The sequence below is a fragment of the Phymastichus coffea genome, unplaced genomic scaffold (assembly GCF_024137745.1).
Source record: "Phymastichus coffea isolate CEN01 unplaced genomic scaffold, Cenicafe_Pcof_1.1 PCOF00081, whole genome shotgun sequence".
Lineage (NCBI taxonomy): Eukaryota > Metazoa > Arthropoda > Insecta > Hymenoptera > Eulophidae > Phymastichus > Phymastichus coffea.
The window spans coordinates 711794-738889 of NW_026706892.1; the positions used below are offsets into that span (position 1 = coordinate 711794).

At 36.1% G+C, this 27096-nt stretch overlaps 2 protein-coding genes across 3 annotated transcripts in view; one reads left to right on the forward strand and one right to left on the reverse strand.

Annotated features, from left to right (window-relative positions):
• LOC131668571 (dipeptidase 1-like) overlaps positions 1 to 27096 on the reverse strand; it is a 203701-nt gene that overhangs the window by 16882 nt on the left and 159723 nt on the right. For both annotated transcript variants that reach the window (XM_058942851.1, XM_058942850.1), the window contains exons 6-8: positions 16033 to 16165; positions 9786 to 9936; positions 4328 to 4397 (exon numbers count right to left, since the gene is read on the reverse strand). In XM_058942851.1, coding sequence (XP_058798834.1) covers positions 4328 to 4397; positions 9786 to 9936; positions 16033 to 16165 — 354 coding nt within the window. The remainder of the gene's footprint in view (positions 1 to 4327; positions 4398 to 9785; positions 9937 to 16032; positions 16166 to 27096) is intronic.
• On the forward strand, positions 23208 to 25593 carry LOC131668575 (glutathione S-transferase 1-like). Its single transcript, XM_058942858.1, has 6 exons — positions 23208 to 23392; positions 23709 to 23858; positions 23945 to 24003; positions 24067 to 24208; positions 24303 to 24467; positions 24541 to 25593. The coding sequence occupies exons 2-6, from the start codon at positions 23718 to 23720 to the stop codon at positions 24682 to 24684; spliced, it is 651 nt and encodes a 216-aa protein (XP_058798841.1). The 5' UTR covers positions 23208 to 23392; positions 23709 to 23717; the 3' UTR covers positions 24685 to 25593.

Below are 27096 nucleotides of genomic sequence, written 5' to 3' on the forward strand. Positions count from 1 at the left end.
ACGACGTTCTCTTTCCTTCTCTAATTCGCCACCGCGAGGATTTACAAATGCGAAGCGAGAGAGACGCAACGTACCTCTCTCGCATCGCTTTAGCTTTTTCACTGCCGCGCGAGTCCGAGTTAAATAATGCGCAATGAGAACAAAAGCATCCGCGCGCGCTAACAATTTATCGTGTTTTGGGCTTCTGCACTTCGGCCGCCTAGCTGCCACGGCGAAGTTTCGTTATGTCGTTTGCTATACCGCATCGACGACGCCATGATTTACGCCTGCCAATTGCAAAATTCGAATACAAATCAACGAAACGATCGTTTCGCGTTGTTGTTGCGGCCGAATAATGTGTTCCACGCGGAAACGGAGACAATGCCATTATGACATGTCGGCAAAGAGAGTTGCAGTGATATCCGCACGAAAATCAAAGCAAGTATAGCCTAAAGTTCACCGCCGACGGAAAGTCCATTTTTCCAGGCTAATTAATGAAGAGAAAGAATAACAAGTGAGCGGCTTGATTGACAGTGCAGATCGCCGACAAAATGAATGGCAAAATCGAGGTAAACAGGAAAAAGATGAAAGGTGAGTGAGTTGGTTGGTAATAAACGGGCGAGGGTGAGAAGAGAAAGAGAAAGAGAGAGAGAGAGAGAGAGAGAGAGAGAGAGAGAGAGACAGAGAGACGACTTGTACAATGTAAGCAGTAACGTTTCCTGAACGCGTACGTAAGGTTTCGCTAGTGTTATTGATATCGATAGCTTGAACGACTGTGGATATGTGAATTTTCGAAGAACGTTTATTAAAATTCTTCAATCGTTTATAACTTTTGTCCTGCTCATCATAATGGTCTAAAAATTCACACTAAAGTTCACTACTATATAGACAATACTTATACCAATTCGCACGGAAATCGATCGTTTACAGTCCCGCAGCTGATCGTAATAGCCTGGACCGTGCCTCCTCTAACGAGCTGTGCCGCGTGATTTCGTAAGGCTAGACGCGCGCATGTGCGAAAACGGCTCAAAGCTCATATTGTCAGGCCTTGCTGAATGTAAATGTTTTATTATTCGCGCTTTCAGTGAAGGGTAATTTTCATTTTTTTCGCGGTGGTCTTTCAATTTTTCCAGACAAGCCGTAAATGAGGGACTTTTTTACCTTGTTGGTGAGCATCAATGCGTGAGTGCTAAAATTAGAGGGAATTTTTTTTTTAATGAAGTTTTTTTTTGAGAATGAGAAGCTTATCGAAAAAAATTTTTTAACGGTAAGGACATGAAAGCTGGGTTGGTAACGAGGTCATTTTTTTTAAATCGTAAATATGTAGTTATATCATTTAATTATGAAAGTTTTCGAAGTACTAACTATGCCAAATATTAGAGTGTCTCTGACTTATCTATTTTATTTTAATTACAGTTCCGGTATATTTTAACGATGATATATACGTTGCCGTGAATTCAAAAAAGTTTATCCAACATTCACTTTTTCGAAAAAAAAATATTTGATTACTCTAACAAATGATCAGTCGGGTCGAGTCAAAATGACAAACAAAAAACAAGAAAAAAAAGACAGAACAAAGAGAACAGACCTGCCAAATCCCAGCGGAATAAAAAAAGCCAGACAATAGCATCTCTATCGAGCGTGAATCTGCACAGTGGAAAAACGGAATTCGTTGACCAAACCAATAAACCGTGTCTGACAGTGCCAAGTCAATTATCAACAGAAGGCATCTCTATCGAGGGCGAATCGCGCAAAAATTAGCGTGCTTCACTTGGCTCGACTATCGGAAAGAAAAACAAAGACGTATATTGTACCAACGGTGCACACAAAACCAACAATAGTTTACAGCAAGCGAATCCTTGGCGATGTTTTTTCTTTGCCGTCGTTGCTGCGCTGTTGAATTCGATTTCGAGGCGTGTGTTTGCTTGGCCAACGTCGAACGTATGCAAAGCCGAGGAACAAATAACCGGTACGGAGTTATTACATCCGCAGCTTTGACGCCGCGCGATGTTTTCCTACGGCCTCCATATCCAGCAGCCGAAATCAAAATAATGTTGCGTTTATATACCTATACATATGTACATATCTATGAGTTGGATCGGATATTGTAGTCTTTTAGAAAAAGTAGGGGATATGTAATCACTTTTTGATGCGGCATTTTTAAATTCAGCGATAAAAAATTCAATATTTTTTCCGTGTGTAGCTTCTAACCGCAAATAAATAAACGAACAATAAGGAACTTGTTATACGTGATAAAAATATCGACGTGAAAATAGAAATACCATTGTTCAACGAGCCTCATAAAACAAAAAAAAATGGGAGTAGAAAAAACAGCGACGAATATCGTACGAAATATAAGATTCTATTGAAAAATTTTCGATAGCCGGAGAAAAATAGCGAGAATGCGCTGGGCCCGCGAAATCATTTGGAATATCGGTTGCACGCACGTAGCCCCCCTTCCCATACGAAATAATAAAAGAAAACCGCACTACAAATGGACGAAAAACGCATTCGCGGTTGGCTGTACGCGTTGCAAATAATAAAAGAGACGGGGCGTTGTTGCGGGGAATCGTCACGTATTTCTGCAGAGCAGTGATTTTTGTCGTTTGTTTTTTTTTTTTTTTTTTTAATTCAGATTCCCAGCTCGAACGGCCAAATTGATTGATTGATTCGTTTTTTCTTCAAGCGCATTATCGGCATTACTGGTTTTTCGATATAGTTTATCTTTTTGCTGTAGAGCGGGAGGAGAGACGCGTTTTCGTAGTGACTAATGAATGCAGCTGCTGTTAATTGAATGCGTGATTAATAATGGATGAAGCATTCCAAATGTTGAAATAATAAGCTTCGTAGCGTTCGGTTCTTCATGATTTATCAATTGTGTCTTTATTCATTTGCCATTTGCAAAAAAAGAAAAATAATAATGACAGTGATAATCAAAAGAGTGGAGTAACGACTTTGTTTTTATCTCACGAGATAAAGTAGAAATATTTACTGCGTGAATATATCCTATGGCAAGGAAAGAATCTTGTAAAACCATATCGCTATTCCATATTTCAAACCGCATGTCATCTTGTATATAGCGACATTTTCCACGGGGACCGAAACAGTACATTCCCTTTTTTACTGACTGCAAGTCAATATATTTCGTCTTTATGATATCGGCGCGCGAAGAAATCTAGAAAATCATAGCTGCACAAGGTGGCAATATCTCATGATCATCCAATCATGAGATATCGTCTCTATTGCACAAGAGACAATATAAATAACAGCAGTCTAACAAATTGAGGGATTGAGATACACAAATGTTAAAATAAATCCAGAAAGTCAAGATATTGAGGAAGTTTGTGTGTAATTTATTTTTAGTACATACTAATTCTATTCTTTTAGAATCGATAATCCGAGCTTTGCCGGGATCTATCATACCATATTCTAAAAATTTGGATTTTAAGGGGCTGATGTCCCGTTCGGTCGATTAAATTTGAGCTGTTGTATACATAAATTATGAAAGACATTTTGGTAAATGACTTATTGAGTAAATTGATGTTCAAATATTTCAATCATTTGTGAATTCTGTATTATTAATCTCCTAAATAATTTACAGCAAAAACAATTCCAACAAATTGGATCATTCCGTTGCAAATCCTAGTATTTATTATATTGCATTTGACTCTTCTGTGCGTTGATTTATTTAGCATATTACAGCGAATTATTTTCTTTTACATATAAATTCAGTATATAATTATTGAAGTTAGATAATAGTCTACATTATATTACTTAGCACAAACTAAGCAAGTTAGATGTCTTTGAATATTTATTGTTTTAAAATAAAATTGAATACCACCTATTTGATTTTTAAAGACGCTAAATTTCAAATAATTATGTCGGGACTATGATACAAACTCATTACTTTTAACATCTATGATAATGAAAATCCAAATGTTTTCAGTTCTTATCATTATTAATGGAATATTTAAATCAGTATTAGTAAATTTCGAAGTGAAGGAGAATTTAAAAAGAAACTTAGAATGATGATAATGCGCTTACAAGGCAAATAATAAAATCAATAAAAGCGTACAAGGATCTTGAAGCTATGCAAAGTGTGCTCATAAATCGAGCCTCAACCAAGCATCACTACAAAGTCAAACAACCGCAAAGTCCTCGAGAATTGACTGGGTGGTGCTTTTTGAAAATTTAAAGAAGGTGAAACCCTGCTGGCAACAGTAGTTTACTTTATGCGCTGAGCTCGGTCGTTCGCGCACACATATACCAGAATGCATGTGGTGAAGGACTTATATTGTACACTAAAGTAGAAAAGAGACGTATAAAAGTAGCTTTTATGCAAACTCACCTTTCCAAATTCGCTAAGACCTGGCGTCAAGTCTTGAGTTGCGTTCGTCTCTCCGACCGAACAGACTGCCCTGCCGGAGAAATATTTGTTAGAATAATACTCTTAAGGCTTGTAGACTCGAGGGGGGATTCTCGAACGGCTTTTCGAAGGTTCAACATGTTTTTTTGTGGACAAGTATTTACGCGTTGAAAAGCGGGCGGCATCGTCGTTCTTAATCGATTTTTACTTTAACACTTAACGTTGTTGAAGTTAGTCAAAAACATTTTTATTGTTCGAAACGATTAAGGTTAGTGCTTAAATTTAATGAAGATGAAATTATGTTGCAAATGATGTATTAATCAATTATTTACAATATTTGCATTGCTCACCAAAAATTGAAATAAATATATATCCTACACAAATTGGAAACATATTTGTTTTTTCATTGCAATAAGTCTTTTACATTTATAGAGCTCTCAAATCCTCCCTCATATTCTGCACTGAATTCAAAGCGGATACTTAAATTCCGTCATTTCGGTTCAATTTTCACGATCGAAATCAAATAACGGCTCGACATATACATGTATATCTACTTCGGGGTGCGCGCAAAGAGTAGAGGGTATCAGAGGGTGGCCGGTATAACCATGAAGACGTCGACGGGGCCGTATAGAAGTCACGAGCGAGCAGGTTTTTTTGCATTTCTCTCATCTGGACGGACAATTTTTCGGGTAGATGGGGATAAAAAAAAATGTTCGTACGATCAGTTCCCTTCGTATAAGCTGACGTAACTTTTTCTCGCGCAATTCCGCGATGGTCGATTGTGCATCCACTTTCGTAGTGAAATCGATACGATCGCCGTGGAAAACTTGATGAGAGTGGCGCGCAATACTCGAAGAAAGTGCAGCTTTTAAGAATTTAGACTGGTTCGATATTCGATACGATGTATCCATTGTAAACCTACGCTTTTCCGCATTTTGAAAAGCATCTGAATTGAGTTGAATCATCGGTAGATAGGAATTTCGGCTTGGGTACAATTGAATATTTAGATATTATGCCCCCGCCGTTCTTGTTAATTGCAATCAGGTAAAATCAAATGTAATTAAATGCATTTTTACGAATCTGACGTTCTAGCTGATGAGCTCGAGGGAAAAACAGGTAGTAAGCGAGAAATAATTTGCGCGTTATATGCTAATGACGATTCGTGAAAGTGGAGTAGAGTAGCAAATTTAGCGATGCTAATCATACCTCGCCTGTTATTTAATACGCGCAACATCTCTAATTTTACCGCTGATTGCTACCCGTGGGCAGCGTTCAATACTAAGCACATCCGTTTCGGTAAATGAATAATTGATAGAAAACGTCAAGTTTTCGTTATCGTCAGCGCAAGTGCTGAAATTTTGGCGGCAGTCGGCTTGAAGGAAGAGAATAAAGAGTGCGAGCGATAGAACGTTAGCGTCGAGGAAGGAAATTCAATCGCCCTGCGCACGTCTGCTAATACGTAGAAGCCTGCACATTAGGCCTTGGGCGTTTAGGGGCGGCATCAGCAGAGGAGCAATTCCGATATTGTTCCGATAAAACGCGTGGGTGCTTGTGAGAGAGATCCGCTCTGACTTTTACGACAGTCACACACAGTCCTCGCTACTGGAACCCAAAGGAACATTATCGTAAAACTGAGAGGATGAGAGAGAAAGAGAGCGAGAGAGAGAGAGAGAGAAAAGAATATGGCTCACTCGATGCACACTGTTTTACCCGCTCGTCGTTCGCTAGCAAACTCGTCACGAAGAAACTCACGGATTAGACGATGTTTAAGACTGCGTCGGATCAAGAGCTCTGCTGTAGCCATTCGCCGATCGCGCCTCCGGCAATCTTCGTGGATTATTCTGACAGGCTATAAAATCTATCGCTACCTAGAATACACATACCTTGCGCTCCTTACTTGGTTACTTTCAACTCAGTGGCAACGTCGCGTCAGTAGTTAAAATTTAAACTCGGGGCTTTTATGATACGGTGAATTGCTTGTCGCGATTCCGCGACGTTTCACAGGACAAAATTTTCCTCGTAAAAACTTGCGAAAGAGGTGCGAAAGTGTTCCGCGAGCAGAAACGAGAGAACGAAAGGGGCAGAAGGACAAAACACATCATTCCGCGGCCCCATTCCGACTGTCCTCTCGACGATTCAAAATACAAATTCGCCCTCGGCAGTGGCTACTCTTTATTTTCCTCCCCCCATAAAAATAACTCAGAGCACCGAGAGCTCCCGCGAGTAGTGCATGTGGCCGCGCAGGGCAATAATTTTCGCGGCCGAACTTTTGTCTGCCAGCCGCGCGCGCGCTGTCGTCGTCGCTGAAACAAACAACAACAAAAAAAGAAGAATAAGCGCACGCGCTTTATTTATAACCTTCCGCGAGAAGGTCTTAACGTAGGATTGAAAAGCGCAAGCGAAAAAGAGGGGAGATAGATGGCGGTACAAAGCGAGAAGAGACATAAGCAGCCTTGAGATAGAGAGAGATAGCTGCGCTGCGGCATTAAAGGCGGCACTGGGCAAGGGATGAAAAATGGACGAGCCTGCCGGACTCTAGAACTCCTTGCGCGGTGAACGCTTGGGAAAAGAGATCTAGAAAGAGAAAAATCGATCGAGACTGTAAGAAGTTACGGATGCGAGTGGCTTTGTAAGATACATAGCGTAGCTAGTGCCAATGGGGCCAAGCTCCTCTTACGACCCCGGACAGAGTAGATTAAAGTTTAGGTGTGAAGGTGTAAGATTGAATTTTGAGATCTTGACGACACCTGCATCTTGTTCAACTCAGGGAAAATGGAACACCGGAATCGATTATTAATGACGGCTCTGCAAAAGTGACGTTGTCGATCCTTATCGTCGTGAGATCACAAATACTGCACAGACTCTCGATTTATCATATTCGGCTCATGAACGTATCTATTCTGTTTTCTAGCGGCCACATTTTCTCTCATTAATCAAATAGGAGATTTGAGAGCTGGCTACTGATTGCAAAAATCCTCTATTTTGCAAAGTTTCTTTTTCATTGTTCTGAAACGAGCAGCTCACTTCAGGATAAATAACAAGTTCACTCTGAAAACAAGGCACGTGAAAGAAATAACAAGCGTGAAGTATCGAATTGGATTAGATTACTTCGTAAAATCCATTATTGAATCTACAGCGCCGCTACGAGAATATAAAAGTAACATCGTTAGATAGCCTTCTATTGTTTTAGCTACGCTTTTCCGTTAATGGAAATTGAAACATCAGTTGTCTTCGTGCTGCGAAACGATGCTAAGATCAGCAGTATCCGTCCAACGTGAAATTATCTTAGATTTGTAAAAGCTTCAAATATTCAGTAGCATCGCAGTAAAAGGAAAGATTAGAAAGCCGTCATTCGATACAGAGAGAAAAAACCCGATAAAAGAATAAAAGCACGAAAGGAGAAACTGACGTAGAGGTAATATGAATTTGGGATACGTGAAGCCTGGAATTTCTATCACGCAGGCGAGGAGGAGAAGCATCTCTCTCCCAAGAGGCGGAGAAGAGGCTTGGAAAGCGTGCACGAGCGAGATTGCTTTATTATAGGGTTGCCCTCAAAACCGTGAAGTTCTCGAGCCGTTCTTTCTCTGTCGATTCGACTTTACTTTTTGCGGAAAAAAGAAAAGAGAACCGGACGCCCTATCGAAAAATTCACTTCGCGCGACAAGCCCCTCGACGGACAAAATATCCGAAAGCTCCCAGTTTTGCCGTTCTGATTTGGCTACTTTGTAGTGTCTGCAAATTTTACTGCTGCAAGATATGTTACCGTAGGTATGGAAACAGCACATTTAAATACCGTTATTTTTATTCAAATTCAATTTCAATAAGCTTTCCTTGGTTAAATTAGAATATTTTTCACGATGGTGAGTACTGACGATTGCACGTTACGAATGCGTACGTCGTAAAACTGCCTCTCACTTTCAAAGCACAATATTATTGCAATCGGGGGATTAATTAAACCGATTAATCGAATAAACATTTAACGCTTGGAAATACTCGGTAAACCCCACGATACGAGCGCGCACATTGCCTTCTCTTTATTAAAACGCACTTCAGCGCGCGTTAATCGAAAAGTGAATAATCTCGTTTATTAGAATGCATGGAATATATTTCATGAATCTCTGCAGCAAACGATATTAAAGAATACTATAGCAGGCAGCTATTACTCATTGCAGCACAAGCTTGTACGGGGCAGAGATTACAAGCGGCGCACATGTTTTCGTTTTAAATATTACCCATGTGTTTCAAAATGAGATATGGAATATACTTAATCCGTTGTTCCATAATCTACCGTACCTTTTTCCCCAGGTTACGTTTCTTTTAAATAATATATCGCTCTATGCGAACACCATCATCACGTATGAATTTTATGTTTTTTTATGAGAAATTGTTATACATCAAGTGAGAAGAGTGAAAATAAGTTTGTATTTGTTTCAAGTTAAAATACGAACGTGGTAAATTCATCAATGAGGAATACAATAATTTTCGTAAGAATCTCCCGTAAGTATACGAGCTACAGTCAACTGATGGAACGATCATTAGTGATCCATGTGACCCAATTTGAATGTTGAACTAGAAATATGCAATTCAAATCGAATATTCCATATATTTCACGAGGGTGGAACGCGATGCGCACGCCGCTACAGAAATTCATATTCGTAGTTGCCATTCATCCTCAGATGTCTCGAATAGTTTTGTAAATACGTGCTGAATTCGTTTTATTTCTTTTTTGACGAATAAATACGGATGTTCGGTTGAATGTATTTTACAGTTATAATATTCGGAATAGAATATTTCAAAACTTTTTTATATTGGGACACGCGGTCCGTGACCAAATTGAAATATTCATCCCCGTTGTACAATATGAAATCGAATTTTAAGAAATCAAACGTTGTTGACGTTAAAATTTATTCAAGAAATTTTATGCGTCGATGAAGAACCATTTTTAATCATAGAAATTATCTAATAAGACTTATAATTACCGGCGAACGAGTCAACTATATCAGCAATATTATTCAATTAAATCGCAAATGATCATCTAAAAACCGCACTGCACATTTTAAAAATGAAAAGCAGTTTGCTGCGGAGTGACAGAAGTATTTGCATGATAATGAAATTTTACTCTTGTGGCAAAAAAAAAAATAAATAAAGTTGCGCACGCGATTACGAGCAGTCAGCTATACTTCATCATCGTTACTGAGAAAACAAAGAGAGCTTGAGTGAAACCGCGCGTAAAATGCAATTTAGTCGAGCTTGTAGTCTGTCTTTCTCTTTCTTCTTTTTTATTTTTCTGGTTCTCTTTGTAGCTGGAGAGTGATTTCGGGAAGCGAAGCACGCGCTGCTGAAAAATCTAATCCCACGGACGAGAGCGTCGTCGTCGCCGCCACCGACGATACAAATAACGCGCAAGCGGATGAATAAAAAAAGAAGAAAACGTACTCACCAGGAAGTGTCACAGGCGTGTGTGAGTGTGAGGTAGCGAGCGCCGAGGCCATAAAACGTCCTTAGCACTCCGAGTGAATTCCCAAGAGAATGGCCACCTTCCACGCCGATCAGGCTTGCTATTTTCCCCTCACGGTGTGCTTCGATCAGACCTGCAAAGTAGACGTGTATGTGTGGCATTTAATTTCGTATTTCTCTTTCTCTATCGATCTTTTACCTGTATCATACGAGCTAACGAGTGAAATTTATTTATTTTGTTGATTTTCAAAATTTGATTTTCGGAAATTGGTGCGGTTACTTCGCGAGTTTTCAGAAGCAACATAAGATTAAGTCAATTGTATATCTCGATAATAAATTCAACCAAGAAGTTAACTGAAGCTTACCCTCGCTTGTTTGACGGCTGACTATAGATTTACTTGTACTACTTCAAAAGCAACTTTATTACGTTATTGCAAATAGAGTCAAAGTTTCGTGGAGCGAGACTGCCATTGCAATACGTCGTAACTTCAATACTTCTAGTGATATACTGCAGCGAACAATTTTACAACGTTTATAAGTCAATATTTGTTTATCGAATTATCAAGTTTATCGAGTTGTTTCGGAGCAAGATGAAAGATAAGTTTGGTTGCTTTTTATGAAAAATTTTCTAAAAATTTAAGGTTTGTTTATAGCACTTATCTTAGTTTTTATGTAATCTATTTAATATTCAAAAATTTATATATATTTTTATAAAAATTAAAATATCATTTGTTCATTATTTGATGCAACATCAAAAAACCTTGTAATATAATTTAGTAACGTCTGGTGGTGAATTTGTATAAATAATGGAAGAGAATAATTGATGTAAAAGCTATACTTTAATCGGCTTTACTCTTCCCCTTACATGCTACTTCTACGAGTTTCTCTTCCTTCTGATTCATGCACGTGACACTATAATGCTTTTGATGGCTAATCACGATGCACCCTGTCGTTTATTTCATTCGAACTTACTATTTTCACTCTCCGAATACCCTGCAAATATTCATCATTTTTTGCAATCACGTTCGCAATCACTGATGTATCGACAGCAAACATGAAACACAACTGCACGCACGCGCATACTTCACTTGCTAAAGCCAGGAAAAAAGAATTGAAATTTGTCAGCTGTTGGAAAATCATACGTCAAGCGCGAAATGGCAAAATGCAAACTCGTTTCCCAGTGGTATGTTTACGCGAGCAAACAGTTAGGTGGTAAAAAAAAGAAGAAAAGAAACGAAAGCTCGAATTTGAATGTGAATAATCGCATCACTATAATAGTGGCATATCGCGTGCTTCCGGCGTAATTATAACGTGGAAGGCGGGTTCTCGTTAGTCATTAATTACTCGCTAATGGATGAACCAGCTAAACACCTATGGCAATTTCAGGGATCGACACGGGATGCCACCGCCGCACAACGGTTAAACATTATACCGACGCACCTGCTCCCTCTCCCCCTCGCGAAAGAGGATATTTACGATCTACCAAAATGACAAAAGGAGAGTGAGAGGGAAAAATAAACGAGCGACCGATCGAAATTCATTTTGCTCGGATTTTCGTTGTTGCGCGTGTTTTTTTTTGCCTGATGTATTTACGACTTTGCTTTTTCGATAGATGCCAAAGGTTAACGTTCCCAACAATCATGAAATTGTTTGTTTGCTTTATTTATGCCTCACAGTCGATTGAGTATTAAATTACATACGAATCCGCGTCCGTGAAGTTTGAAAGTTCACATAACACATATTAAATTCACGTTAGTATAACGCACAGAGCTCGAGTTTAGTCTAAAATGTTCGCGAGAAGTAAATCGACGCAGTTAATTGAACTTGATCGCAATGTTCGATTTCCACTGGAATGCTAAGTCGCACATTCAACAGCGCATAAAACATCTACGTGGTTGAGTTGCGCGTGCATACGCCGTGTATCGGCGTCAGTACATCATCAAAGTTACACGAGACGCAAATAAGCATAGTCGAGATTTTGACGTTGTGTACATTCTCTCTCTAGTTCCGTGAATTTCGTTGCACACGTGCTTGCGATACCCAAATAGATGAGTGTATATGTGCAGCCAAAGAAACGCACGTAACGAGGAAATTAACTCTTGTTTATCGATCTATAATTCACTTAGTTTCAGAGAGTATGATTATGTTGTTTTCTCGTGATCGCCATTGCACATTCAAGTCTTGTAATTGCGCATTCGTTTTTTTCCTGAAGATTGTGATCGTTAGATTTATTAGTTTATTCGTTCGTTTTGTTCCTGTACTCTCAGACTATGATTCAATAAAGTTATCTTTGCTTAAATTATAGGATTTGATAATTTAATTTGGAAAGCACAAATTGTGTTGAACAATAATTTGGTGGCCTTGTTTTTCGTTCTCGATCATCATGAGATGAGCTTACGAAATTCTCGTAAATTCGTAAGCAAATGGCTATTCTAAAATTCCAGGCGTGATTCTTGAATAGCCTCGGTTGAATCCCTGAAACTCATATATAGAGAAGCGGCAACGTAGAAGGAGGGGAGGCGATAGGAAGGCGCGCTACAATACAGCCGAAATTCGCGCGGTGCCGCCACCCTTCCTGCCCCGGAAATCAGTCAGCCGCGCGCTGAAATCGATTTGAACTTTGAAGCGGAACGAGCTGCCGTCGACTTTAGGCAATAAAAACGTTTTCGCGTGCTCGAGCGCGGCGTTGCAGCTGTTTGCTTTCATGCGAACCGCGCGCGCGCGCGCTCGCTTTCATTGCCTTTTCTATCCTTCTTTGTTTTTCACATTTTCTTACGGGCTTTCTTTAGCAATGCACATTCGCTTTGGCCTCTTCAAATGTTTTTTTTTCTGCTCGACGACGTTGGCCATTTTCGACGCAATGACTTTCTTATCTAACGGTTTGTGTGCGTTGCGACAACGCGCCTTTTCCTTGGCTTCAACTTTTGACGTAATTGCAACAAGTTTCGCCATAAAATTTTATTGCTCTCAGGGTTGTGCCAACTGGCATTGCTTTCGAATATTTTTCGGAATATAAATTTAAACGTTAGTAAAATTAACGTGTAACGGAGTGGAATTTTTTCGAATGAATTCAATAAGAATGTATGCTAACAAATACTTTTTTGAACATTTTCTTATTGCTCGGGAACATTTGCATCAGGTTTGATATTGGTATTATGGATTGAGATCCAACACAAATTTATTTTAAAAGCTGACTGATCAGCTATAAGACATCGGATAGACATCTATCAGGTCGAGTAAATAAATTGAACTGTTTAATAAAAGTTTGATCTTTATTATCGAGTTTACGAACAGCGAATCATTACTTTCTAATAATTTGAGTTGATGTATTTGTAAGTAAAAAAAGAAGAATAATCTTGAGATTGTACTCTTTTTTTTGTCAATATTTCTGAAATATACTAAGTTTATAGCGATTTAAATAGACATTTTTGTTCAGAATTTAAATAATTCTTCTTGTCTGTAATTTAATTTCAATGTATATTTATAAATGATCATGATGTCACTATTTATCCAGAAATCATTAATAAATATTTTACTCGTGAAGAAGGACATTGCAAGATTTCATGTGTTTTCACTCGACAAGTCATAAGAAAGTTATATGTGCGTAATCGATACAAGAAGTTTTATCTTCATTTGTAGATGACTGACACTTAAAAGTTTGCCTTGGTAAACAAGAGTGAGAGAAAATAAAAATTTACAAGGAAAGGAATAATTATTATATATCGAAGCGAAAGAGACGCATTCACTGGTAACTCGGGCATAAATCGATGAATCCGACGGTGTACGAGCCATTGTACGTTACTCGATCACTTTCAAATCTGTCGGTTCATCAAGAAATAAGGAACATTAACGAGTCAAGAGGATGAAGATTCGAGGAAACTCCAGAGCTAAAAGCAGAAAGCCGAAATGAAAAAGAATACCGCGCAGAAGTCGTTGGACGAGTGAATTTAGTTTTCCAAGGAGAGAAATCTGTGTAAAAGGGAGCGCACGAACAACTGTTCTCTCGGTCAGACTCTCATTATTATAGTTTATAGGTGAAAGTTGAGAAAAATAAGTAGTCAAGACTGTATGAATGCGTGACGTAGAGGGCGAATTGATCTGCCTATATGATTTCCCGAATGTTCTAACGTTAGCGGTTCTCGAAGATTCAAATTTCTTGGTTTGACTTTCATTTGCACTACTCTTTTTTTACATACATAAATATACGTTAAAAAATCGAAATACCATGATCATTATTGAAACATAGATTATTCTCAAAATATCAATCTTTTGAAACAGCGCAGAATTTTGCGCTTACGTGATATGAGTTTTTTCAAATAGAAGTAAAAAAACAGTGATAAAGTTGGATACTTGATGCTAAATCAAGTTATCAATTTTTGAATTCCATTGCAGATAATGTAGGTATTCTATTACGATCAAAGAAACCGTTTTGAAAACGTAATTCCGTTTCATGGATGTTCTGCTATAGTTGTTAGCTGCACAACGAATGAAAGCTTATAGTGAAAATCTCGTCGGTCAATATTTCACTCTGCCAAAAACTGCGAGTCGGTCGCTTTCTGATTGAAGATTGTTTTCTCACAACGTAAATCGAATGGGCCAAAAATATGAAAAAACTAGTCCAGTTTCTCTCCAATTTACCCTCCGACTCATATCTCTTCTATATCATTTAAATGTCGTCCGTCCAGAAAAGATTTGCTGCTGCTTTGTTCCTACAATTTTTCTTGCTCTTCTGTTCTTTCGCGCGCAGGCTTCTTCCGCGTATACTGTATATTACTTGGCAAGTTGCTCGCTCGAGAGCTTTTTTCGCGCATGGAATGAAATAAAACTTTTCGTCGGATTAAGTATGATTGACGCACGTTGCAATTCTATATGCTATAACGGATACTTTTACAAGCGAATTTCACTATTTAACTAGATGAAAATCCGGTCACATTTTTATTCAATTATATGCGATCTTCACGAGGTGGTATTTATAAAGTTGCGCGCCTGATGCAACGATAAAATTGTCAATAACGAGGCAACGTATTTATGTGCGATTATGACATAGATTATTGATATGTCGACTTTAATCTGACTTTTAAAATGTGCTCACGTTTAAAATTTATTTATACATCGGTAGCTTGAATAGCTGCGCCGTAAACTGCTGAATTAAGCATAAATCATCGAACAGACCGTTACCCTTATGGACTTTTATGGAAAAAATAAAGGAAAGGTGCGGCCTGAAAGGTATATAAAGATTCTTTAAGAGGTAAAACGACAGAAGATAAAACACGAAAAAAAAGAATGGCAAATTAATCAATCGAAATAGCACGATGCGAACGAAATTAATGCTCGCGCGAGAGACTATGCACGCATACATGCATTAATAGACGAAACTGCGGCTCACGCATGAAGAGCGAGTGGCCGTTAAGAAATTTAAACGGAAGATGAATGAAGGACGCTGATGGAGGGAGAAATATCGGAGAACGTTATATATATGCAAAAGAGAGGAGAGAGAGAGAGAGAGGATGGCACAGGTATTGTTCATCCGCTGCCGCTCTCGAGCGCAGCTGCACACCCATAAATTCCGAAGAGATGCGCAAAATTAAGCCTCTCTTGCTCGCCTTTTCTGCGACTTGCACGCGTCTCCGTGATTAATTTCTGCGTGAGAATCAACCGAGGAAATATGCGCGATTGCTTATTTTCTTGTCCCTTTGGCGAGCGCGGCCTCGCACAGATGAGGCATTTCATTGTCGAGATGTTGGTGAGCCTGTTCTTCTGCGTCGATTGCGTATACGCATTCACTTAAATGCTACTTTTTTCCGCGCGCACAGTCAAAAATACACGTTCGTTACAGTCAAAAATATTTGCAATATAACGGAAGTAGATTGCAGCATATTTAATCAGTTGAATCTTAATGCCCCGGAGTTCTAAAAAGAGCATGAAAGGAAGTAAGATGATAGCAACTTTATGCTTTTAATGTCATTAGTCTAGCCTGGATGAACTTCGACGGCCTTCAGTATCAAGTACTCACTGCAACGAGTTCGAAACTTTAACCTTTTCCTCGTTTATGAAATTAAAAATATCATCTTTCTCAAAAGTCTAATTAGATCAAATCTATATAGACAGATGAAATTCCATCGACTTTCACATCGTTCTCTTGTGCACGTACGCTAAAACGTATACTTTTATTCAATTGCCAACTATTCGCACGAATATCTTGCAAGCATTTGCGAAAGCTGAAATCTTACCTTTAACCGAGGTGACCAGAATCAAGTGCTGGGCGTTCATCTCTGATAACCTGCGTATCACGTCGATCTGTTCGAGGGAGAGTTGCACTGCATTCAGTTGGGCCGCGCCACATGGCACGTACGCCGACCAGAACTGTAACAGTCAGAAGTACATGTCTCGGTTAAGTAATGTCGGTTTATACGTGGAGAATGAATTCAGTGGAAATCTTGTTGTAGTTTTCAAACGAGTTGAAATTTCTAAAGAAAAGCTTTCTTTTTCTTCGCAAAGAGAATTTCGTTAACCAGAATCATAAGATTTTTCACTGTGAAACTGTGATCAGTCCAATTCTGTAACTAGTTCGTTTCTTTCATATCGTTAATGCAACAAATTTATCCAAAGTGCATTTCTCAATCAAGACAATGATCGAGCGTTACAAGCAAATCGCTCGTGCTCAGGGGAACGACAAACTTTAGCGTAAACTCTCTCTCTCCCAAAAGCGGTAAACCACGTAACACACATATGGTAAGTCAAATGAATAGGCGAAACTTTTGAAAAGCCCTTGGAATAGTTTTCACGTGCTCCTTCATCTAGCAGCACTCATAAATGGCGTGTATCTAGCTTGCTAGGCGAATAGCAGATACTTTGTTAAATTTAACGCGTTGACTCAGGCGCGAAAGCCGCGCCGTTTTAGCAGCTTCAACCCAAGAGCCCATACACATAGCCTTAGAAGTACCCTATTTTTCAAGCTGGAGAAACTTCAGTTTTGTTTCAGCGGCAGTGTGTAGGATCTTAGCTCGCGTGTTTCTGGCATCTACAAATGCTTTTCTTTCGTATACTTGCGACAATTACAATAATCCTGTGCGAGTCGATTGAAATTGATCGATGAAATAGAAATAAAAGCACTTATGCGTATTATGATTCCTCGTGGCATATGATTCAGAATGCGCATAGTGATATACGGCTTTGTCGATTTGTCGAAAACACACTTTGGTAGTATATGTTCGATATTCTGCGTTTGCTTTATGCATACGCAAGAACGTTGGCATAATGATTCAAGAATGTTTATTCGAATGGAACTTGATTAATTAATTTATTCCATTGGTTTGTCAATTTTCTCTCCCTCTGTCTCTTTTTCTCACAAAGAGGATCAGTCATCAGTCGATTGTTACTTCCCGACTCTCTCATACGATCTCATTTCATGGTTCATTTGTTTGATTCGCTTATTTATATTTACTAGTGTTATTTAGCGCGCTTCACGCGCTTTTTTTTTTAATGTTTTACTATTATTTATTACATTATTTGAACCTTTTACACGTCAACTTCAAGATTTCAATGGACATGAATAAGTCATGCTGTTTAAAATAGACTACATACGTCAATATTTATTGATGAATAAAAATAGAACATGCACCCTTTTTTTCTCAAAAATCGATAAACTTTTACTCATTTCAAGATATATCGGAAAAATTATTCAAAAGATTAATTCGACCTAAGATCAATAATGCTATTATACTATTATACTATTATACAACACTAAACTTATATATTCAATAGTAGTGATTATGGCTCCAATCTTATATTAGTATGAGTAATACATTTAACATCGTGTACTTTTTGCTGCCACTATGAAAACACCCGTGGATATTCTTCTAATTTAACGGGTTTAATATTTTGATAATTAATTTCCTTTGTTCGCATACATTTTAATTTAAAATATACAAAAGATAAATATGTAGTCTCAATTTTATTTTTTTCATTCTCTTTTTCTTTCTACCAAATTTTAACACAACGATATTGATTGTAGTATCGGAGATGGTTTTAAAATTAACAATTTGTACAAATAATTTCAAAACATAACGTATTATGTTCTTAAACCAATTTACTAACATATTTCCATTCTTGCAGTTTATTATCCATGTTAATTATTCATAAATTGAATTTATCGCTAAAATAGAAATCTTACACTCTTTGATATATAATAATAATAATATTTCAAAGTATAGGAAAATTCAAAATTTTGCGTTCTATTTTTGCATCAACAAATCACAACGCTGGATGTCAGCGAAAAAATAAAAATAAATATAAGGCAAGGATAAGGATAGGATAGAACCATCAGCTGCGCCTAACAATTTAATTTTGTTTCTTTTTTAACGTATTGGTTCATGGTATCAAGCTTTCCATGGGATTTCTCCATATTAACAGATATATTATTTTAATTTAACTGTTTTTTTCATTGTTCATCTGAAACCATTTGGAGAGTTTGTTTACATTTATAAATTACATTTCAAAATTTATTTAAAATAAATTAACGGTGCCGACTGCACCGAAATAAATTCGCAGAATTTCATATAAAATACCAATTTACCATTCTTCTCAATATTGATCATATTTATCCGAAGCTAACTGTTACAATAAAGATATATTCAATTAATTTATATGTCCAATAAATAAATGCAATTGAAGTGCATTAAGATTACTTTATCGTATTTTTTAAGGTTAGGCCATTGAGAGAATGTGGAAGTCATTTACAGTTTAATGCCTACAAATTATTATACTTATTTGTATTGATAAATGTAAAGTACTTCGATTTATTATTATGACCGATTTACTCATAATTGTGACACACGTGACGAAATTCAGTCAATCAGGTCATAAATAAAATTACTTCACTTAGCATCACTTTTTCATACAGGAAAATAAAAATATATAGGTTTAGATAAACTTTACGCGTTTTTACCTTCTTTTTTATTTCTTATTGTTATATCAATATTAACATATTTAACAAATTACTTTTTTCAAAGGTAGATTTTTCAATTTTTTTTAAAAACCCATATCACAGCGGAAAATGTGTATTAGTGATGAAACACGTTTTCAAATTTATGATTTATTATACCAAAAACTGCAATAAATATAATCTTATACTATTTTTTTCTCAACGGGTTAATTTATTATTAAACTTTTATTCTACTTTTTGAATAAAGATTGCAACATTACAACTTTTATTTTACACATTCAAAAACCAAATTTTCGATTATTAATAGAAAATATTTAGAGCAATTTCAACCTATATTATTTGTATGAAACTATTTCTTCGTTGTTAGTTTCATATTATGAGTGTATAAACAATATTACAGTCTACTTTTTTACTTTCTTAACTTCAAAATTATCCGTATGATAAATTATGATGATTTGAATTTTTATTAGTAAAATCTCAACTCAAAACCACACCTATATGCTTATTTGCCGCCACATAAGTATATCATGCAATTATATCTCAGCCATCAGATCATTATATGCTTCAACGTGGCATCCATTACTTTTTTATAAGGGATAAAACTGATAAACAATGAACTACATTATGATTATAAATGATGAATGAAAGATTATATTTTTGATATTTTATTTTTTTGCTAAAAACAAATTAAATTAAATCTGAAATCAAAAATCAACTAAAATCAATTTGAATTCTCGCGGTTTTTTTCATTTGAGCCAATCAGGTCACGAATAAAATGCTTCAATATGGCTACCATCACTTTTTTATAAGACCCAGGTCCCATAGCTACGTATGAATGCGGACGGATACGGACGCGTATCGCAACTCTAGTAACATCACTAAAAATATCTAGTTCGATTATTTAGTACTAACACTACCGGTAGTGAGCAAAAGTAACTGTTGTTTAAAACCGTAGCGTCGAACGTACAACATTTAATGTTCAAATGTCAGGTCTACAATTTACTTTTCAAATTCTCATGAATATTGCTTATTGATGAGTATGCTAATGTAAAAAAAGCTTTTGGGATGATTAATACATATCATTTATATATATTTTCTTCTTCTTCTCATATATTCAAGTACTTCCATAAAATTAAGGCCTAATTCCACTAATTGTAGTTGAAAGTCTATCAATTCTCTATCATTTGCCATTTTATAGACTGCAATAATGTAAAGGTTAGATAAGCGTTCATTAAATGTGGTACGTTCGGCGCTACAGTTTTAAACAACAGTTACTTTTGCTCACTACCGGTAGTGTTGGTACTAAATAATCGAACTAGATATTTTTAGTGATGTTACTAGAGTTGCGATTCACGTCCGTATCCGTCCGCATTCATACGTACCTATGGGACCGGGGCCTAAGGGGATACTGTACGCGCACTGAAATATTTTAATTGGACGCGCATCATGGCTCCGATTGGAAATATCACGCAGATTGATATTTTGATGTATCGCATGTGTTTTACACGTTATAAAAATATTTGTTTAAAAAACTCGGAGTTGGCTGTAAATTAATTCTCGATGTCTTTTTTCAGTTATTAATTAGATCAAAGTGTTTCATTATTATAGTAGTTTTTCTTAAATCTGTGACTTGCATTTTATATTCTCGTGTTACGTTTTAATTCAGAGGATTCTTTTTCCACGCGCATCGGTGCATAAACAAACATCAAGCATATTTCGTCAAGATATATCGTTGATATGAAAAAAATTATGTTTTCAAAGTTCGTTTGTTTGATTGCATCGCGCTTTTACAAATACTAATGGTGTTTGGCGCTCCTTTTTTTCTTTACATTCATTTAAATAGAACATTTGAAAATTCAATATGCATTTGATATTCTTTTGATTTGATATGAAATATGGTCGATGATATTATTTATTGATAAATAAGTATGCAGTTATATACTCATGATTTCAAAATGTTATCAATGAAGTTTTAAGTTTTTATCATCCTAAGTTCTGTGTTGAAAAATCATCATTCAAAAGTTTGAAAAACACGATAACAAATGTATTGTAAGTTGTAAAAACATTATAGTTTTCTATAATCATATCCTTCACAATGTAAATAGCATACTTCGTTATAGAACGTTCACAGTCCTAATTAGCGCTATTTTGAAAAAAATTTCTAATAATTTACGTAACTTCATAAAGCTGAAACTGTACAATATTTAATTGTGATAATTTGCCAATTTATATCTTTTATGGTTAACTTTGTTTATTTTATGTTGAACTTCTGCATAGAGCAAAATTCAATTAATTTCTTTACTAAGGTATCAGTCGGTCATTATTTTGAGGTTCGTATGATTAAAGCAATCAATTCATATGAAATTCATGATCACTATATTAATAGACTTTTCAAACTTTTATTTATCTATGGTATTCTTTCATGAACGAATACAACCTATACCTAAATATAATAGTCCACAACAGCTGATCACGTGACTATCTTTCAATCAAGCAGCTCACGAATAAACTGTCTTCACTTTGCTAAGTTCTCTTTTTTATAGAAAGATCCCAAGGTTTATATTTGAATTTCCTATTATCCAAATGCGAGGGCGCGCGTTCCTACGTCATTCGCAAAACAATAAAACCGCAGTAGCAGTTGTCGTTGTTCCATCATTCCGAAAACCATTCCCAGCGTTTATGCACTCGCTTCCCCCATTGATGTCAGTGGTTTGGACAAACTAATAGATCGCAACGTCTTTGGCTATGAATACATAATCGAGAATGCCTGGATTAGCATAATATCCGCGCAACGCACACATGCGCGCGCGTCAATCCTGTGGGGTCTGTGCGTATGTGTCTAGCGGCAGCTGAAATTCAATATTTACGTTGGCTTCGAAACTTGAAGTAATTAGACCACCACGGTAATTGGCAGCAGCTCAAAACCACACTGTACGCCATTCGCGTACTCTCTCACACACGCGTGCACACACGCACGCGCGCGCGCACTTAAGATAGAACGCGTGCACCACGTGCTAATACATATCTCGTTCGTGAGAAGATGCCTCTGCTGCTAATAGCCTTCTTTCTTGAAGAGATGTCATTTTCAAAAAATATTTTTGTAGTTTTTAAGAATCTTATTATAAAGAATATATCTAAATATAGATTTTTAAACTTTTAATTTATTTATAATTTTTTGAAAAACTATAAATAGATTAGAAGCTTTTAATTCTGTATGCTGTCTCGATTGACCTAAGCGATGATACTTTTATTGTATTAATTTATGTTATTTTTATTTTCATTGCAGTAGAGAAATTGATTCGTTATTAAAGTAACTGATGGGTTTAATGAATTATTGAAGTTTAAAATCGAATATATTTGAGGTATGAAGTGTGTTGTATTAACAATAAAACATTCCGTGTTTTTCAGACAAGATAATTTTAGCAAAATATAATAAAACTAGCCATCATATAGACGCATGAAAAAATGCGCGCTAACCTATATTAGGTTGTCTAAATCTCAAGAAAGATCATTTATGGCAATGTATTTTTTATCGGTCATATAACTTAAATTCGTAGATATATAGTAGGTGTACTGTACGTGTCAAAGTAAATTTATACTAGTACGTCGTAAAACCTTATATTTATCTAAGTTGAGTCAAACTTCAGAAATAAGTAAATTCAATTTGACTGCGATGGAGACCGTTATAGATATGGTAAAATAACAAGCAGGCGTTAACTTTTAATTTAACGCTGAACATTTCGAAGACGTTGAAATAAATGGTGGCAATTTCAATATTTACTAGGATTTTACGAGTAAAAGTTTTGAATGCGGGATTATCGAAAAATTTAATCGATTAATAAAGTACTTCCTTATTAATGCTGGTAATTAAAGTTCGAGGGATGAGGAGTTGGATATCCCCGAGAGATGGCTTATTCGGGTCTCGAGAGCGTGAAATTGATGATCTGCTGTCGCGATGAATCTTTGTTGCTAGACTCCGAGTGAAATGTAAAATAAAAATTGTATATATACTTAGTTTTAAAACCTATCGAACACACTGATTGTGAAATAAAAAATTGATTTGAAGTTATATAAACAACGTACATAAGAAAATAATATTAGGCTTATATATTAGTTATCGTGACACAAAAGTAGATTGACTCATAAAAAATTGTTTTGCTTTGTCATGCTTGGACATCAAACATTTACTTTATAAATAGAAATATCTATTTTGCTCACATCAATTCTGATTGGCAACTCCTTTTAATAATTTTAATTCTATGAATGAAATTCAGCTCGAATCTCAAATTTCACTTTCTTTTCTCGAAAAGAAATATAAATTGATATACTTATCATGTAAAATGTAACTTCTTACATAAGCGTAATCTTATCTCTTTTCAGTTCCCAACTATATTGTCAATAAGTGACAATAACGCTCACACAGCAAAAAGTCTCTTGAAATACGTATGAGAGCAGTCGTTCCCACTCGAGTCACTGTACAATTACGTACGTAGTAACCGGGACGCTCAAGGACGTATATAAGTGCCAAGCCCACCGATAGTAGATACTTAGTTTTTAACTTTGTTTGCGCGCGTCGATACTATTCTTCTCGTCGTGTTGTGCTATTTGTTCTATAGAGTTGTTTAATTATCTAACTTTCACTTCAAGTAAGTTATGTAGGTTATATGAATTCATATGTTGTGAAGTGATTTCTTGTGATTCATTTATTGAATGAATATATAGTTAAAGTATAATTAAAATTTTATATTTTTTCAATTGAATTGATTTAATTTAATCGATAGATTACAAAAAAATTGAATACTTTTCTCTTTATGTTTTTTTCATAAATGTTTTCTGAAGGGGAAAAAAATGCAACGAGTGCCTACAAATCTTCGCAACAAATAAACTCATTCAAAAGTGGATTTATAGGTGTATAACGAAAAATACATATTACGTAATTCTGAAAGTTCAATTTCATTTCAGAACCTGAAAATGCCTATTGACCTATATCATTACCCTGGCAGTGCTCCGTGTCACGCCGTACGTTTAGTTGCTGCAGCTGTAGGCGTCGAACTCAATCTCAAACTACTAAATCCTACGGCAGGCGAACATCTTACGCCTGAGTTTTTGAAGGTACATTATACATGAATTATATGCAGAAACATGCTTAATTGAATTGTTTACAATTCAACATTTTGACGTTTACGAACGTTTTGCAGATTAATCCACAACATACCATACCAACAATCGATGACAATGGATTTTATTTATGGGAAAGGTAAAATAATTAGCTGTTTGTCATGTAGTTTCAAATTTCTAATTAATAAATGAATATTCTTAGTCGGGCTATTTGCACATATCTTATCGAGAAGTACGGCAAGAACGATTCGCTCTATCCCAAAGATTCAAAGCAGCGTGCTATCGTAAACCAACGTCTCTATTTCGATGCAGGAACCTTCTATCAATCTTTTGCTCAATACCTTGTGAGTAAATTGGAAGGTTTTCCTTTCGTTCTTTTTAGCAATGTCTTTATAACCCTATGTGTACTACTTTGCGCATTCAAAATATCAATTTCAGTACCCACAAGTGCTTGGAGGAGAAGCAGAGAATCCTGCTAAGCTCGAAAAGTGTAAAGAAGCTATGGATTATTTGGATAAATTTCTAGAGGGACAAAACTACGTAGCTGGCGATCACCTAACTGTAGCTGATCTTAGCATCGTTGTAAATGCGTTATGCTATACTGTAAGGATTTTTATTATATTACCAAAAAGTAATGTTGAATTGAAGAATTTGACGATTGATAATCCTGTTTTAGATTATTGATATCGATATGAACAAGTATAAAAACATTCAAAGGTGGATGGAAAGAATAGCAGCAGAAGCTCCCAAATACCATGATATTGTCGACGAAGGTTTTAAGGCTTACAAGACATGGATCCAGACCGCACTTAAAAAATAATCGATTAAAATCTCATTATGTTAATACTTCAAAAAATTAATATTTAATCTGTTTACTAAAATTATTTTATTGAAATAATTTCTGTGATAACATTGATCCAAAGTAAAAAGAAGTCAGATGAAACTATAACGTAACCAAATTGTACCGTAACAGTAAATATAAGAAACGTGCGAGGGCTCACCCTCATTTACCTGATGCCGGGGAAAATACGCTAGAGCATCTGGGTTTTCTCTTTTTTTTTGCGGGGCGACAAACGTGCAGTCTAGACAAAGTAAGGCCCGTTTATGACCGCCCGAAAAGATTCTGTCTTAGAAACATGTGTTCCGTCTAGAGTTTGAGAAAACGTTTTGTGAGATAAGTGATCGCGAAAGACGCGGGCGGACTGACCGTCAGAGCTTACGAAGGGAAAAAGGAAAAGTATACTAACACTGTGTTTGGCTCGCTTACGCCCTCGATCCGACCCATTGACGCGGACGTGCGTCGGGTGCGCATCATTGCCGTGAAGCCACCCCTTATGGCAGCTCTAAGGAATTAGTGCTCGGAGGCTGCAGACCCCACGGGAAGTTTGCTTCCTTGATATGCATGTCACCTCGTACGGGCAAGAAAGACTTCGTGTCGACCTTGGGACCGAAGATTGGCGGGCGGGGGATGGGCAAAAGCAAATAATCAAGAAAAGGGCGTGACGGCAATGTGCGCGCCCCTGCAAGGCCCACGAGTGGGGTAAGACTTACAAGGCGACTCTAGTCAGTCTAGCACCAGCTTCCCGCTAAGCTTGAATTATCGAGCTGATCCTCCCTTGCCATCGACGAAAAAGTTTGTCGGGAGAAACGTTATTGCTATCGTCGTTGTACGCTGGCTTTTTCCCGCTCGCTACCGGATTTTTTTTATGCCAGCCTATAATAAACTCGGTTAAATAAAGGATAAATATAATAAACTTAAAAAATATTTGTCCTCGTTATTTCTGTCTCTCCTCACCCCTTACAGAATTGGTTATTTTGTAATAATAAAGAAATTTCAAGCTTGATTTTTACTTGTAGTCGTAGTGATTTTACTGAACAGCACAACTTTTGTGTAAAGACAGATCATTATTATTTAATATTTCATTTTGCCTTACGCATGCGAAAAACGTATGTTAAATGATTTTAACGGTTCTATGTATAAATATACATCATATAATGAAAAATTCGTCATTCCTCGTTTTATTGTTAAAAGACCTGATAAAAAACATTAAAATATATTTTTATTCACTTATTATATTAGAGCAATTTTTTTGTTATCCATTGTCAATTCGATTGGTAATAAATTAGGATGAAGTTTGAGAAAACTTATTTATTATTTCAGATACAATTTAAAATACATAATGAATACAATTCATTTATCTAGTTTTAAACAAATAATGGAGTTGAGTAAAAGTGATTAATATAATTAAGGAAGAATGAAGAAAGTTCCTGGAAAAAAAGTATTAACACCTTTGATTGATTTTTGTTTTAAATTTGTTGTTTAAATAAACCTATAGCTTGAAGTTTTGTTGTAATCTTATGTTTATGCTGTCACTAAACCATAGGGAAAACATTGTAAATGCTGTGGAAACTCTTTCGTTTGAAATTATCTGCAAAATGTTATAGTTTACATTAGTAGGGTGCGACTACTTGTATCATACCTATATAGAGAAGGTTTAATTAATCTTTCTGCTCAGTTTACTGGCTGTGACTATCACTGAATAATTTCATATCATTCAAGGAATTGCTTACATCTTCTTGATTGTTTTAAAACTCGTTTTAAAAATCGTTTAAAATTCAGTTTAAAAACGTCGATTAACCTATACTATTATTCTAGTTGTGTTGCTTTGCTGTAAAACTAGTTGCGGTCACTGCAGGCTTAATTTAAAAATGCCTAGTTCTCTGGAAAATGAATAAACAAACTGAAAACTGTAAATGCGACTATCCAATAAGTTAAAAAATTTACTTTTACTTATATTCCGTTTTACAAAATTTAATTTTTTTACATATATTAGTTTGACATTTATGAATTATAGTTGCATTAATAAAATTGTATTCACATAGCTGTCAAAAATACCAGTTGATCTGTACCACATTCCTGGAAGTCCACCATGCCATTCTGTACAACGCAGCTGCAGTAAGTATTGAGATAAATCTCAAATTTGTCAATCTTTTAGAAAATGAGCATATCAAGCCCAAGTTTATAAAGGTAAAAATAGTATTGATTCTTGTAAATACAGCAGCGATAGTAAGAGCTTTCATATAATTATTCTTTTATAGTTATTATTTATGCTTATATTTTTCTCGCATTATCTTTATAATAAATTTATTTTATTAATTTTAATTATGTATATTTAATCTTAATAATTCGAAACAATTTGAGTCAGTATGTAACTCTTTCATTTCACATTAA

Bases quoted from the DNA above. Each gene is read 5' to 3' on its own strand.
- LOC131668575 (XM_058942858.1), top strand. From the start codon at position 23,718: ATGCCTATTGACCTATATCATTACCCTGGCAGTGCTCCGTGTCACGCC. The intron at 24,209-24,302 runs GTGAGTAAATTG...TATCAATTTCAG, and splicing joins AATCTTTTGCTCAATACCTT to TACCCACAAGTGCTTGGAGG. The intron at 24,468-24,540 runs GTAAGGATTTTT...ATCCTGTTTTAG, and splicing joins TAAATGCGTTATGCTATACT to ATTATTGATATCGATATGAA.